The 16985-nt window shown below is 37.0% G+C and overlaps 1 protein-coding gene across 1 annotated transcript; it reads left to right on the forward strand.

Annotated features, from left to right (window-relative positions):
- Positions 1-6408: 6408 nt before the first annotated feature.
- On the forward strand, positions 6409-7572 carry LOC113280444 (uncharacterized mitochondrial protein AtMg00810-like). Its single transcript, XM_026529065.1, has one exon. It carries the CDS (start codon positions 6409-6411, stop codon positions 7570-7572), a length of 1164 nt encoding a protein of 387 aa, XP_026384850.1.
- Positions 7573-16985: the final 9413 nt, after the last annotated feature.

Raw genomic sequence — 16985 nt, forward strand, 5'->3', positions numbered from 1 at the left:
TAATTTTAAATGGTATCTGGTCACTAGTACCATATGATCCTTCTATTAACGTGATTGGATGAAAATGGGTATTTCGTATCAAACGAAAGGCTGATGTACGATTGAACGCTATAAAGCTCGCTTGGTTGCTAAAGGCTACAATCAACAAGAGGGAATAGATTATTTCGAAACGTTTAGTCCAGTTGTTAAACCATGCACTATCCGTATTATTCTTACATTAGCTTTATCTTCCAATTGGCCTATTCATCAACTTAATGTGCAGAATGCTTTTTTACACGGAAAACTTCAAGAAGAGGTGTACATGAAACAGCCTCCAGGTTATGTGGACTCTCGATTTCCTACACATGTTTGCAAATTACACCGTTCTCTCTACGGGCATAAACAGGCTCCTCGTGCGTGGTACCACAGACTTAGTACTTTCTTGCTGCAGATCGGGTTTATTACTTCAAAGTGTGACTCGTCTCTGTTTATATACAATGGTACTTATGGTACTATTTATTTGTTGGTCTACATGGATGAAATCATAGTTACTGGATCCAGCACCACAGGTATCACTTCCATTCTCACTTGTTTACAACAGGAATTTTCGATTAAAGATCTTGGTTCCTTGTCCTATTTTCTTGGCATTAAGGCGACTCATACTTCTTCGGGTTTATTTCTTTCTCAACAACGTTATGCTCATGATCTTCTTATTCGATCAAAAATGGATGGAGTCACACATATTCAAACTCCACTTAGTACTTATGGTGATATTTCTTCTGATCGTAGCACTTTATTATCTGATTCTACTGAATAACGTAGTATTGTTGGAGCTTTGCAATATTTAACATTCACTCGTCCGGATCTTGCATATGCAGTCAATAAAGTATGTCAGTCCATGCATGCTCCTACCGAGTTTCACTGGAGTTTAGTTAAGAGAATACTTCGTCATATCAAGCATACAACTATCTTTGGTATACTTCTTCGGCCATCGCCTTCTCTACAATTATCCTTCAGTGCATATACCGATTTTGATTGGGCTGGTTCTCTCGATGATCGTCGTTCTACTAGTGGCTATTGTGTTTATTTTGGTGGAAATATTATCTCTTGGAGTGCTCGTAAACAGAAAACAGTATCTCGTTCTAGTACTGAAGCTGAATATCGGGGACTTGCCATTGCAACTGCCGAGATTATGTGGATTCAGTCACTTATTTCGGAGCTTCGTATCTACTTGTTCTCCTCCTATTTTATGGTGTGACAATCTTGGTGCAACTTATCTCACTGTTAATCCTATATTTCATGCACGGACAAAGCATATTGAAATTGACTATCATTTTGTTTGTGATCAAGTTGCTTCCAAACTTCTTGATGTTCGTTTTATATCATCTAAAGATCAAATTGCGGATATATTCACAAAACCACTTCCTAAAGATCGGTTTTCTCTTTTAAGGTTCAAGCTCACGGTTCAGGATAATCCGTTACGCTTTCGGGAGGGTGTTAACACATCATCAAGTACGTGTACATTGTGATCCAACATTGTACACGGTAGTCCCTTGGCTACCAAGTTTGTTCTCCTGCACATTTAGAAATCAAAACCAATTAGGAAACACTTTACCTTGAAGTTCAAGGAACTCTTGTATATATATTAAATCTCTGTACAACTGAATTCGTGTGATTAAAATCAATAAGAAAGTCCTCTGTTAAACCTATTCTCTCGTGTCTTCTGTTAAAACCATTCTCTCTTTTCTTCTCTATTAACCTAATCCTAAACCTACAGCAAACTTGTTTTACATCTATAACATATCCGTGAGGTGACACATGATATCTGGTAATCAAATTTAATCTTCCTCATAAACTAATTTAATCACACCGGGTTTTTTGCGGATGAAAAGATCCAGAGCAGACCTGCTACACCTATTGTTGTCAGCGTCAAGAACAAATCTGGAAAGCTTGCTGCACCCGTTACACAAAGCTTGCAACCCTAGATCACATAACTTTTCGCACTCGTACACGGACAAGACTCCAAATTTTTACAATTCCAACTAATAGCTTCCCATCCTTCCAGCTCTACCTCTTCACAATCGTCTAGCACCAAACTCTTTAAAGAAGAACAACTTTTTGAAATCGTCACAACTGTATCAGTACTATTAATGGGACCGAGTGCTGAGAGACTCAAATATTCAAGCCGACCACCACCACTAATGATTGCTTTAATCCCCTCCGGTTTAAGTTTGCACCCGCCTGCTTCAAGATGGGTTAAGGTCTTTGGACACTCAGAAAAGCCAATACCCGTTATTTTGCTGCAGGAGTAAATACAAAGTGAAACCAGTTCCCGACAGTTTTGTAAGAGAAAATTTAATCCTGAATCAGTAATCGAGCGACAACCAAAGAGTGTAACATGTTTTAAGGATGAACAACTTTTTGCCAGGGATTCTAAACCTTTATCACTAATTGAGTGGCAATTAGTGAGGTCAACCGTCTCTAAGGATGAACAATATTTTGCCAGGGAGTCTAAGCCATTATCAGTAATTTGAGTATTTTTCAAACTTATATTTGTCAAACGAGGGAACCAAGAAAACACAATAGACAGCTCGATATTTGAATACTGAGGCCAATAATCTAAATCCAGATGTTGAACTGTGGAGCCGAAGTATTGTGACTTCGATTTAACAGAATCTGTTATCCCAGGGCAACCTCTTAAAGACAATTTATTTAGGTTTTGGAATCGAACCAGCAACTTTATTAACACATGCAAATATATAAGAAGATCAACACATATTAAGTACATGCAATGAAGTATATGGAAACAATATTATTACATGCAAAGAATAATATGTGATTGAATACATGCAATGTAGAATATGGAAACAAAGATTAGTACATGCAAAGAATAATATTGATGTAATTAGTTTTAATTTCTTTGATTTATCTATAGGAATAAATTTAATTCTCTTGATGTAATTATAGTATTAGGATCTTCACTCATTCAATGTATTTGTACAAGTATATATACAAAATAATGAAATTAATCTCAACACAGTTGTGTGAGATAGAAATCCCAAAACCCAATATTGCAACATGGTACTCTAGAGCTAGGTTAGTTTTTTTTTTACCTGCAACTGTATCATCATGACTGTTGAAGATGACATCCAAATACCTCAATCTTCCAGTAATCCTCCACCTAATAAATATTCAGGTCTTCCTCAATCAAGTCCCTATTATGTGCATCCGGCTGACAACCCTACCACTGTCATATTTACTCCTCTCCTCACAGATGATAACTATTGCATCTGGGAAAGAGGAATCCGAAAAGCCCTAAGTGCCAAAGCCAAGCTAGGTTACATTGATGGAACCATCATCAAACCCACGGATCCAAATGATCTCCTCCATTGGACTCGTGTAGATGATTTGGTTGGTAGCTGGGTTGAAAACTCAGTCGATCCAATTATCAAATCCAGTGGCATGTCTTTCCGATCTGCACGGGAACAATTATTAGAGATTAAGATCAGGTTCTCTCATAAGAATGCACCGAAACTGTTTTCCCTGAAACAATCGATTTCATCTCTAAAACAAGAAAACCAAAACGTTGCGATGTACTTTACTCAACTCAAGACGTTGTGGGATCAACTCGATACATTCAGACCTCTTCAACCTTGCATCTGTGGTGCAGGAAAAGATTTTGTAGATCATCATTCCCAAGATAGAGCCATGGAGTTCTTACAGGGGCTGCATGACCGTTTTTCTGCACTGCGCAGTCAGTGTTTGTTGATGGAACCATTGCCATCAGCATCCAAACTCTATAATCTCGTGAGGAAGGATGAGGAGCAGCAAGGTATAAACTCTTACTCAGGTTGAATCTGTTACACTTAATGTTTTTCGTAGTGCTCCCAACTCAGAAAGACCAAATCGGAGGTCTTTCTTTAATCCCGGCACTACATCCAACGCTGGCAATGGTACCAACAAGAGACTCAGACCTTTTTAAGACCACTGCAACAAACATGGTCATACTCGGATTACCTGTTGGAAGCTCAATGGCTACCCAAAAGATCCGCCGAGATCCAGAGATATTCGAACTCCGGTATATGGTGTTGCTGCTATTGTTCCCAATACACAGGCTGCTCCTGGTATAACTGCAGCTCAATATTCCAGACTTATGTCTTTACTTGAACCAAACAATGGAGAAACTGTTGTCACTCCATTTGCCAATTTTGCAGGTATTACTATGACTTGTTCTTCTAATGTTTGGATTATAGACAGTGGTGCAAGTCATCACATTTGCTCCTATCTCTCTTTTTTTCTTCTTCTTACACATTGGTTATGAACCCAATCACGGTTCAATTACCAGATGGTTCGAATATATCTGTCACTCATATTGGGACTGTGAATTTATCCCCTAATATTCAGCTACTCAATGTTTTTCACATTCCAAGTTTTAAATTTAACTTGATCTCTATAAGTCAGCTTACAAGCACAGCAAACTGCTGTATCAATTTCTCACACGAGTCTTGCATCTTTCAGGACCGTCTCACGAACAAGGAGATTAGATGGAGTAGGCGTATCGCTGGCCTCTACCATTTCAGTTTCCAACCATCAGTTGCATCTTTAGCTTCTAATAAACTAGTGGATATATGGCATTGTCGTCTCGGTCATTCACATATGGATTGTTTTAATTTTTTAGCTCGTAATTTTGCTTATGTTCGTTCTTCATTTAAACACTTATGTGATGTATTCCCACGGGCAAAACATTCTCGTCTAATAACAGTATTTATTTATCAAAGAATCAATTTCAATTGAGTCATGCTGACATATGGGGTCCTTTTTCTACTGCTTCTTTAACTGGTGCAAAATATTTTCTTACAATAGTAGATGATTACTCTAGGTGTACATGGGTATTTTTGATAAAAGTAAAGTCTGAAACCTTGAAGTTTCTCAAATATTTCTTTGCCTTCGTTATAAAACAATTTGGGCATCACATTACCAGCATCTCCTCTAGTATCAATTCATTAGTTATTCCTCAATTACAGACTTTCAGGTCTGATAATGGGTCTGAGTTTAAATAAAATGAACTTCAATCTTGGTTTCATCAAAATGGAATTCTCCATCAAACCAGTTGTATATATACGCCACAACAAAATGGTATTGTTGAACGCAAGCATCGCCACTTGCTCAATGTTGCAAGGTCTTTACGCTTTCAAGCTAATTTACCCATCCAATTTTGGGGAGACTGTATTTTAGCCGCAACATATTTGATTAACAAATTGCCAACACCGGTATTATCTCATAAATCTCCACATGAGTTACTTCTCAATTCGCCACCAGATTATTCACATCTTCGAGTGTTTGGTTGCCTTTGTTTTGGCAGAAATATACGTATTTGTAACAAATTCGATGAACGTGCTAAGCCTGGCATTTTCATCGGATATCCGCATGGACAGAAGGGTTACAAATTTTTTGATCTATCATCAAAATCTGTGTATGTATCACGCGATGTAGTGTTTCATGAACATACATTTTCTTTTAAAGATATGTCTTCATCAGCATCAGTTCCTGTTGAGCCTTCACAGCCTGATTATTCTTATTACGACTCCATATTTCAGTCCCAATCATCTGGTGATATTCCGAATCCTGAGCATTATATCCCATGCTCTCAGTCTCAGTCGCATTCTGAGCATTCAGATCCCGTCGTACCTTCTCATGATTCCGCTGCACAACCAACTATTGCTACATGTAATTCCATGAGTGGCTCGTCTTCTTTCCGTTCCGCAGAACCAATTTATATCGATACTACTATTGTTCCAGCAGTTCAGTCACCTGCCGTATTGCCAGGCCAATCAGCCACATCTCCACCTATTCAGGTGCCTATCTATCCAACGATTCCATCATCAGAAATACATTCACATCCATCTCGTTCTCGTAATCCACCATCCTATTTAAAGGATTACTGTTGTTTTTCTGCTAAGGATGCGTCTTCATCACTGTATCCAATGACAAATTATTTGTCCTTCGACAAATTCACTGCTTCACACAAAGATTTTTTAGCTTCAGTTATTCTCACTGATGAACCAAGATTCTCTCAGGAAATAAATGTCCCAAATGGCGCGCAGCCATGGCCAAAAAAATCATTGCTTTGGAAGCCAACGATGCTTGGATATTAGTAGATTTACCACCTGGTAAAACAGCCATTGGCTGCAAATGGGTTTTAAAATCAAGTTCAATGCTGATGGTACCGTTGAACGTTACAAGGCTCGACTGGTATCCAAAGGCTACACACAACAAGAGGGTATATACTACTATGATACCTTTGCACCAGCAGCTAAGTTGGTTACTGTTCGTGTCTTATTATCTATTGCAGCTATTAAGGGATGGTATTTTCATCAACTTGATGTCAACAACGCGTTTCTTCAAGGTGATTTGGATGAATAAATTTACATGAAGCTTCTACCAGGTATGGCACGTCCAGGTGAGTCCAAAGTTTTCAAACTCAAAAAGTCTCTCTATGGTTTAAAGCAAGCCTCTCGACAATGGTTTGCGAAGCTTTCTTCAGTTTTGTTATCTGAAGGATTTGCTAAATCCTTATGTGATAATTCTCTTTTCACATATCATCGTGGTACAACCCCTATATTTGTTCTTGTCTATGTTGATGATATTATCATCACTGGTACAGATAATAACTTCCTTAATTCTCTCAAATTGCGCCTCGCTTCTCATTTTTCAATCAAGGATCTTGGTAGTTTGAAGTATTTTTTGGGAATTGAAGTTTCTCGCTCATCCAATGGTATATTTCTATGTCAAAGAAAATATATTCTTGGTATCCTTAAGGATTCCGGCCTCACAGGGGCTCGTACATCAGCGTATCCAATGGATACAAAACTCAAGTTGCTTCCTACAGATGGTAAGGAATTGATTGATCCAAGATGCTTTCGTCGTTTAATAGGTCGTTTTTTATATCTTACGGTAACACGACCAAATATCACATACTCAGTTAATTATTTGAGTCAATTTTTGCAACATCACAGATCAGCTCATATGGATGTTGCTCATCGTATTCTAAGATATCTCAAGGGAACCATTGGACATGGCATATTCTTGTCCTCATCCAGTTCTCCCTCTATTCATGGTTACACTGACTCTGATTGGGCAGGCTGCCCAATTACTCGTCGTTCCACCATTGGATATTTTGTTACCTTAGGTAATAGTCCAATTTCTTGGAAATCAAAGAAACAGCCTACGGTGGCTCGTTCATCAGCTGAAGCTAAATATCGTGCTTTGGAAAATCTAACTGCTGAGCTTCAATGGTTAGTTTATCTCTTCAAATACATGCACATTTCTTGTCCTCTTCCTATCACTGTTTCTTGTGATAGTCAAGCAGCAATTCATATTGCTCAAAATCCGGTATTTCACGAACGTACTAAACACATCGAGATTGATTGCTATTTTGTTCGTGAAAAGTTGATAAGTGGATTGATTCTACCAAAACATCTTTCCTCGTCTGATCAACTGGCTGATTTTTTCACTAAGCCTCTGGGAGCTCCGCAATTTGGTCGTCTAGTTGGCAAGTCGGGCGTTCGTTCAGGCTCTACCGCTCCAACTTGAGGGGAGGTATTAACACATGCAAATATATAATATGGAAACAAAGATTAGTACATGCAAAGAATAATATTGATGTAATTAGTTTTAATTTCTTTGGTTTATCTATAGGAATAAATTTAATTCTCTTGATGTAATTATAGTATTAGGATCTTCACTCATTCAATGTATTTGTACAAGTATATATACAAAATAATGAAATTAATCTCAACACAGTTGTGGGAGATAGAAATCCCAAAACCCAATATTGCAACAAGCTTGCAAGTTGCAAAGAACTTCGGTAAAGCGTTCAGGACTAATTTTTGGATATCTACCTGGCTTAAAATTATTATCATACCATAAGGATTCATGATTGTTGTTTTGAATATGAAGCCATTGACGACAAGTTAATCCGAAGGAATTATGATCGTCTCTAGTTTTTGTATGACCGCCTCTAGTTTCTAAACACTTGAATATAAGATTTAGACAGACACCAGGGAGATTTGTGATATTGAATGAGGTTCTACCAATTTTGCACGGACGGTGATTGTCCACCCTATCCTTTATTTCTCTGGCAGTAGGGATCTTACCTGACCCTTGGTTGTACTTGCCACTGGATAACAAACTCATCTTTGAGCAACGCCAAAATACTTCTTGAAACCACCGAAGCCAAACAAAATCCTGATTATTACTAATGGTTCTTTCCTGTACGTATATATTCAAGTCAAAATACAACCTAAAGATGCCCAAAAACTGAGTTTAGTAAATAAATTTCATGTATTAAAGAATAAATAATACCTTTGGCTTCTTCTTCTGCCGCAATAGGGTTTGGGATACAGATTGCAAACGGAGGTAAGAGAATCCAGGGATTCCTATATATGGAAACGGTTGTCTGTTTTAGGGTTGTCTGCTCTTGTTAAGACTGCCGAATGTTATTTCATGACCCAGTTTAGTTAAGGGATCGTCTAACGTGGAATGACGTGAACCTATAGGCTCTTCGGATTTATGTGGTTCTAAACAGACAATATGGTAAACCACCCAAAAACGGAATTCCTAAAAACTTTTACAGTTTTTTTTGTGGGTCCCTTCGGGTATGTGTGAGAGCTTTGAAGAATTTTATAAGCTCTCACAGATATAGTCTGTGAAGAATTTTTATGAAATTTTATATGAATGAGTCAAGCAATCATGTAATGCTTTTCTTTTACGGAATCTATGTCCTTTTGGCAGTTGCTTGGACAGTATTTGTGCCAAAAGAAGTATAAGCATAGAGCCTCCCGCTCTACATTTACTACATTTATACAATAACTTATCCAATTTCTCCTTGAGCAGCTTACCGTAAAGGTGGATTTAAATAATATTATGTATGCGCCGACTAGGCAATAGGGTTTTCATAAGCGGTGAGGTTTAGAATGATATTCCAATGAAAGATTTTACAATCCTGTACTCAGATAACTTAGATAAACCCCTCATAGTTGGAAAACCATATACGTTCGACGTGAGACTTTAAGTGTTTTAGTTTGGTCATCAAGGGTGGTCAGCACGGAAGAAATTTTGATCATAAACTTCCATATGATTGAGTGTGCTGTGTGCAGTGTTTGTGGCTCATTAATCGTCTTTGAGAGTGGTGATGGAGGTTCAAATGTGCACTACTACAAAAACATGCATGGATCATTCTTAAAGAGTGTGATCTAAGTACTGGCTGTCTGTGATCTTTGCCAATATAATCTAAAGGGTGACCTATGGATAACAACTCTGCTGTAATGAAAAGGGTGATCCTATCCTATGCAAAGAACATAAAGTTTTGAAAAGTTGAGATCTAAAGACAGGGTTTTTAAAAGACAAGGTTTTAAAAGTTGTGATCTTTCCTGTAATTTTCCAACCCAAATTACCCTACAAACAGTAATCCAAAGTGTGATTCCATACCATTTCTGCACCTGTAACTCAAATTCAAAAACTGATATAAAAAGGAAACAATGTCTGAAATCAAATTCATTCCATGTCTGAATCAAATTCATTCAATGTCTGAATCCTTTCTAGACCACAAACCAACAGAAAAATTACACATTTCTGCATAGTCGTACTACATAACAATCTGTACTGAGTCTGCTGAGTCTATCAATTTAACAACCAACCATACTGATTTACAGCTCACTACATGAATAATAGTTCAGCTATAATGTACCTTTCGCCCTTTATCAATTTTTGGCCTTTCTTCCTTTTAGCACAATCTTTTTAGGCCACGCAACTTGAACTCCAGCTACATCAACAACTAGACCATAGTTTTGGTTCAGTGATGTCTTCGAAGGAGAGAAATCTACAGCAGTTGAAGTCGAGTAAGCTGCTGCACTTGATCCACACCAGACAGGAGTTCATGAGCTTGAATGTTGCAATTTTGAGGTCCCTGAAAGCATAAACAAGTCATAAATTCCAGATTTTGACTACTACCGACAGATAATAACTACTTTGTAATACTAACACTAAAACAAACTTTGCGCGCAAGCTTATCCATCTCTTTTTATTAGATCATTCAACTTTCGAAATTATAAAAGGCGTATTGCTACATGGAAAAGTTATCTATAAAACAAAAGCATAATTGCCAGGTGCCAACGTACACTGTCATAATTCAAGCACGAATGACTGTTGAAATATGACGTATATCACTGCCCATAAGATGATGTGATCCAAAAACATGAAACACAAAAAGTTTTAATCATGATTATGTTAAATTTACAATTTTTCTTTTCGTTAAAAAATAACCTTTGAAGAGTAAGAGAACAATGCAATGGAATTTCACATCGAGGATACATAATTGAGACTTTAGAGAAATATAGTACCTGCTACTTCTCATCAAATTTATCATGTCAGCAAAGATTATACCACTCAAATTCCTTTGTAATTTTTCAGTTTCCCAAACCTTTCATCGACCAAAGAAATTTGAAAGCTACCAGGACCCAGACAATCTGCAAGTAATTAGGGAAAATAATAAATTTACATTATAAAACAGAAGTTCAGTAACTTAAGCAAATTATGGTATTGAGGTTCTTAAATGATGAAATTAAAAGAACTGTGTACGCCTTGCAAAAGTGCAAACTGTCAGAGTACCACCATGAAAGGATAGAATCTCTCCGGATTCTAACCCCTGGAGAACTTTTTAAGAGTCCGAAAGTATAAAGACAGATGGACAGAAATAAAGTGGAGAGAGACTGACATTATCACTTGTGTTCAGATTTATCAGATTCATCTGGATTTGCTTCCATCTTATGACAAGTTGATGGGGTAACCGTATAGGGACTCCCAATACCACACCTACATATGTTCACCGTAAGGAAATAAGAACAAGTATATGTGAAAGAAAATTTGGTTAAACAGTTTACCAATTTGACTTGGCTTAATCCAGATACTTTTCTAACCCGAAGGGGAAAAGTTACAGTATATTCAAAAGAGATAGGATACAAGTCTTCACTTAGAGAGCATAGTTTGGTCCGCTTTAATTATACGGTAAATCTAATGCGCCAAGAAATCATCAAACTTATTGATCGACATTTGAGACAAGCTTAAGTTAAACAGAGTACATAACAAATGTACACCCGAATGAGGTATATCCCCATATAAGGTAATGCTTTATAAAAAGGGGAAGTTAAGAAAATGCCCATGAGGGAAAATGTAAATAAGAAAGTACCCACGTTTTTTTGAATATTAAGAAATTCCCCATAAGTTGACCTTTTTCGTCTCGTTTTTTCAAAAAAACGACTTGATTTTTGAAAAAACGACTAACAGACGTTATTGTATATGGGTCAATAATTCAAGATTACATGGCAATAATTCATGCTTGGGAAAAGACATTGAAGCTCTTTGTCAGTGACGAAACTCTTTGTCAGTGACTGTTGTATTGGCAGCGGCAAGACTATCGACTAAATCCCGAGCACGATCTGTATATATTGTCGCATAGTTCAAGATTAAAAACGGCTAATTGTCGTTTTTAATCAAGATTACGTGGCAATAATTCAAGATTACGTGGTAATAATTCATGCTTGGGAAAAAACATTGAAACCCTTCATGTGACTAGGATTTGGTTAAACCGTGTCAAATGCCCAATACACTACCTAGTTGAATCATAGGGTTCTAAACCCGTTCATGTAATGAATGGTTAATATCGCCCACCCTTTGGTGGGTGTCCAAGATTGCACACCTGCTCTATCTCTTCTCCGACGCCGGTATCTTCTCCGATCTAGAAGTAACCGGTGGGAATCCAATTAGGATTTGCATCTATTTAAAACCGTAAATCATTAATTCATACAAAATTACAACTACCCAATTTTAATGAATTAACAAAAGAAATTGAAAGCGCAGTTCTTCAATTAAATAAAAATGGAATTAATTAAGAAAAATGATTAAAAGTACAGTTCTTCAATTAAACTAAATGGAATCACAAGGTAAAATTATCAATACATGCAATATCTCTTGCTGCATATCCAACTGATTCCAATAACTAAATCATCAACCTCACTAGTTGTTCCTTCTACTGATATCTCCAGAAAACTTGTTCACCAGCACTTACACCACTATTTCATTATCACAGTAGGCCACCATTCAAAATCAAACTCCTCTTAATTCGAAAACAGATTGAAACAAACAATTGTTAAACTACCACGCAATCAATTGAACCACAAATGAAAAAGCAAAATTTCAGTACTCTCAATCAACTTAATTACAATTGAAAATTTCAGAAAAATTTCTACCCTAGCATCAAAATCATCACGACTATCCAAAATTTCTACCGATTAACCACGTTAATTGTATCAAGAAGAACCCCATTTAACACTGTTACCCGTTCCCCCATATTCATATCAACACCACCAGAAAACCTCATTCAAACCCTAACCAATTCAAATCCTAATTGCAAACCCAACACAAACCTCATCGATTCCCAATTGAAAAGACATTTCTATCTATCTACCTAATCGAATTAACCAATACAAATCCCTTGGTAATGGCGGTGATGTTGCTTTTAATGAGCTTAGAAGAGTACTACTCCATGAATCCAAGTGCCCAAGTCCAAGAGAAGTGGAACAAGTGCAACGAAACGGAGCAAAACACTCAAAAACAAGAGACAAGACAAATACCAATCTTAACTCATCCAAATTCAATAATTATCACCTTCATTTTTAAGAGAATTCAAAGAGGAAGAGAATGCAAAAATAACGAGGTCATTCCGAATTCGGACGAAGAAGATACAGCCAAAACAAGTTTACCGAATATCGACGTCAAGTATGCATACGGGTTTGCAAATGAATTTTCGTATCCTGGAGCGGTATGCAGACGAGGTTTGCGAACTTAAACCCCTGGATTTTGGTTTTAAATGATGTTATGCATACTTGGTAAGTGTACCATGAATTCCAAACATCCCGACTAATGTTTTCAAACCTAAACATTTAAGAACCTTAAACACAGATCAAGTTAGGTAGAAATGAACGATAATCAAGGTACATGGATCATTATAAGTACTCAAACAAGTAATAAAAACATAAAACTTGCTCAATTTTATAGACATACCTTTTTAGAAGAGTCCAATTGAATTCTACAGCCTTACCGAATATAATATGTGCGCCCCAGTTGTTGTGCTTCCCTCACCATATACATAGCAGGGCATTTTTAGTGAGGATGCACTTTCAACACAAACAAGTTGTGTTGAGGTGAACAATGTCTTGCTCACCATGGCACCAAGAAAGAGTTTCTTTCCAACAACTCTTAAATCTTGTAGTGTTGGGAAACACCCAAGTAACTGTTTTTATAAGTCTATCAAAGAACTTCAAAAGAACCCAAAAAGATTTGTGTTTTTGATTTCTTAGTTTCCAATTTATAAAAAACAGTTTCTGCAGATAGTTTTTAGTACTGCGAAGGGAAACTCTTTTGATAAAAAGAGACTTCCAAGATTCTTCATAAAAGAAGACAATACCACTATCTTGATAGGAAGTATCAGGAACTGACAACGAGTTAATTCATGCTTTGAGGTGATACACTCAGATGACTGAGATTTAAACTCCTCTTGTAATTCGTTTAGTTTATCACAACTAATTGGATTAGCAAAGGAGGAGCATTTCTCTCACTGATTAGTAAATTAATATCAACCTCAACATGAATATTATTCATCATAACTTGATTTAGCCTGTCAAGAGATTCTTGCTCTTTCTGGAGGTATAACTCAACATCAAGAGATAAGCTCTCAAGCTTCTTTTCAAGCCCTGAAAACACTTTAAGGGATTTTAAACCTAGTGGAGGTTTAAATAGAATTTCTTCTACATATTTTATTAAATCATTCATGGAAGAGAATTCTGAAATCCCTGGATCTGGTGGTGCATTTATTAAGATAGTTCTACTGTCCATAGATTCAGATCGCTACAAACACAGACTTGTAAGGTCTTAAATGTGTTTGCCTGCTGTATGGACTAACTCCGAAATTATTTCTAGAGAATCTGTATGGACTAACTCCGAAAAAGCGGGGGTCTAACAACACCATCCAATATTTCGCTTAGCAATCTGTATGGACTAACTCTGAAATTATTTCTAGAGAATCAACTAGACAGTCAGACTCAATCTAGGTCTAAGTATCTCAAGGAGTTAATATCTCTCTCTTGTTTTGATTTACTCGAGCTAATAGAAATCAACGAGTCTTTCATCAAACACAAGGAATAACTTGGACGGTACCAAAGACCAATATCCAAGGATCAATCAATTTAATCAACAACCAAAGGTCGGATATACAAATTGATGATCTAAACGCACAGCCTGTATTTTTTCAATTATAAAGATAAAACAATATAATGCGGAAATAGAAATAACACAGACACCAGAATTTTGTTAACGAGGAAACCGCAAATGCATGAAAACGCCGGGACCTAGTACAGACACTAGCCTACTCCAAGCTAACTTCGGACTGGACTGTAGTTGAACCCCAATCAGTCTCCCACCAATCCAAGGTATAGTTGTACTCCCTACGCTTCTGATACCAACAGGATACTGCGCACTTGATTCCCTTAGTTGATCTTACCCACAACTAAGAGTTGCTACGACCCAAAATTGCAGGCTTTGACAATAAACAAATATGTCTCACACAGACAAGTCTATCAAAGGATCAATCTGTCTCCCACAGATAAACCCTAAAGGTTTTGTTCCGTCTTTTGATAATAATCAAGATGAACAGGAACCAATTGATAATCCGGTCTTATATTCCCGAAGAACAGCCTAGAGTTATCAATCTTCTCACAAGAATCTTAATCGTATGGTAGCGAAACAAGATGTTGCGGAATCACAAACAATGAGACGAAGATGTTTGTGATTACTTTTTATATCTTGCCTATCGGAGATATCAATCTCAAGCCAATCAATCTGATTGTACTCGTACGATAGAAGATGCACGATCAAATCACACAACTAAGATAAAAGTAGTACCGGTCTGGCTTCACAATCCCAATGAAGTCTTTAAGTCGTTAACTTGGTTTTAGAAGAAGAAACCCAAAGGTTAAAGGAGAAACGACTCTAGCACCCAAACTAGTATCACACGTAAGGTGTGGGGATTAGTTTTGCACAATACTAGATGTCTCCTTTATATAGTCTTTCAAATCAAGGTTTGCAATTAAGTTACCTTGATAACAAAGCAATCAATATCCACCGTTAGATGAAAACCTGATTTACCATGTGACGACAGTCAATATCCACCGTTTGCCAACCAATTAGGTTTGTGACGACAGTTTAGATAAAAGTAGTATCGGTCTGGCTTCCCTCTAATTGTTATATTGCAATTTCCAAAACGGAAATTGTATTTTATCTTTTTTCAAATCTAAAATTGGTTGGCAAACGGCAAACTAGTACAGAAATAGGAAAGTACTGCCAGAAAAAAGAGATGAAAAAGATTTCATGGTGAATCTGGTGATTCCCTTGTTCCCTTAAATTTCAGTTTGGTGCCCCAGCTTACTTCAGTTTTTCCTATCTTAATAATGAAGCTTGACAGCCAAAACAGAATATAGGCTAGTGTCTTCACAAAGACAAAATATAACTGACAACATGTGTAGATACATTTAAAAGACTGAAAATGATATACAGATGGTTAAATACATTCTATCACCATTTTCACGTTTTATTCTGCACCGGTGAATTGTTTGTTTACTAGACCTTGTAAGCTTTCCGTACACCACAAAATTCTGCTTGGAAGTCCTCGAGACAGACTGATCAAACGTCTTGCACCCTTGTCAAAACACAAACAGCATAGAAGCCACCTCCCAATATTTGAAACTTTTCACAATTTTATCTCGCCAGATTTGGAAACGCAAAATACCATTGGCGACCTCTGCTGTCATAACCTGCCGCCCTAAGAATGGAAAAGAAACCTGATGCAGAATGAACAAATTGGTAGTGATGGGCCCTTCAGTAGCAGCACCTGTGCTAAACCTACAATACATTCCCACCTTGAGTTGTCGCCTAGAGAAAGTAGAAAGAAGGCTAGTACTCATAAGGCATGAAGAAGTATAAGGCATGAAGAAGTATAAATACATTAATCGTAGCTAAAAAGGTATTGTTGTGAACAGAGAATATCTAAATAACTCATACGTGTTATAACATGATAAAGACTTGAAATCCATCACAAACAAATGAAGAAACAATTTGGAGTTACGATACTAAGGATTCATATATCAAATCAGGCTAATCAGAAGTTTCACTTGAGGTGTATCCGTTATAGTTGTCTTTTGGCCAGTGAATTTCTTGTTTTAGTGGCATTTTAACGACAAAACCTACCTTGCTAAACTATACTCTTCGTACTTTGGTGTCTACTACAAGTCTGAAGTTTTAAAATATTATGTAATGTAAGAGGATGGAAATAACGTCTTCTTTTTCCTAAATGTCTAGGATGAAAGTGAAGGAGCTTCAAAGATATTGTTCCAGTTTGTATGTTTGACCCTAAGGCAAGATATTTTAAACAAAACTAAGCTGGGGTAACAGTTATGCGTCATATGACTGAAACACGCAGGTATCAGAAGAACTTTGGCAATTTCCACCAGTTTGCCAGATATATTTGATCACAAATATACGAGATCAAGAAAGAATTTCGAATTCCTACAACTGTAAAGAAGATAACTATAAAAAGCATGCACGAGCACGAACATGGATATATATATCTAGAACACAAACCATTCTAATCGATAATTAGCATTAGTGTAGGCCCAGGCCCGGAAACTTTCCGTGCATTACGATACGTGGTGTGTGGTACCCTAGCACGTTTACGATACCAGGACTTTTCATCGTCTCTATCGGTGAGCGTGAATCAATATGGAAGATCTCCCTTTTGATGTTCAATCAGAAATTCTATCACATATTCCTCGCAATCACGTGTTAAGCTGCAAACTTGTGTCGAAAACTTGGAGAACTCTCCTTTCCCATAGAAAACT

Source organism: Papaver somniferum, chromosome 5 (assembly GCF_003573695.1).
Source record: "Papaver somniferum cultivar HN1 chromosome 5, ASM357369v1, whole genome shotgun sequence".
Taxonomy (NCBI): Eukaryota; Viridiplantae; Streptophyta; class Magnoliopsida; order Ranunculales; family Papaveraceae; genus Papaver; species Papaver somniferum.

Excerpts from the sequence above, each read along its gene's own strand:
- LOC113280444 (XM_026529065.1), top strand. The coding sequence starts at position 6,409 with ATGAAGCTTCTACCAGGTATGGCACGTCCAGGTGAGTCCAAAGTTTTC.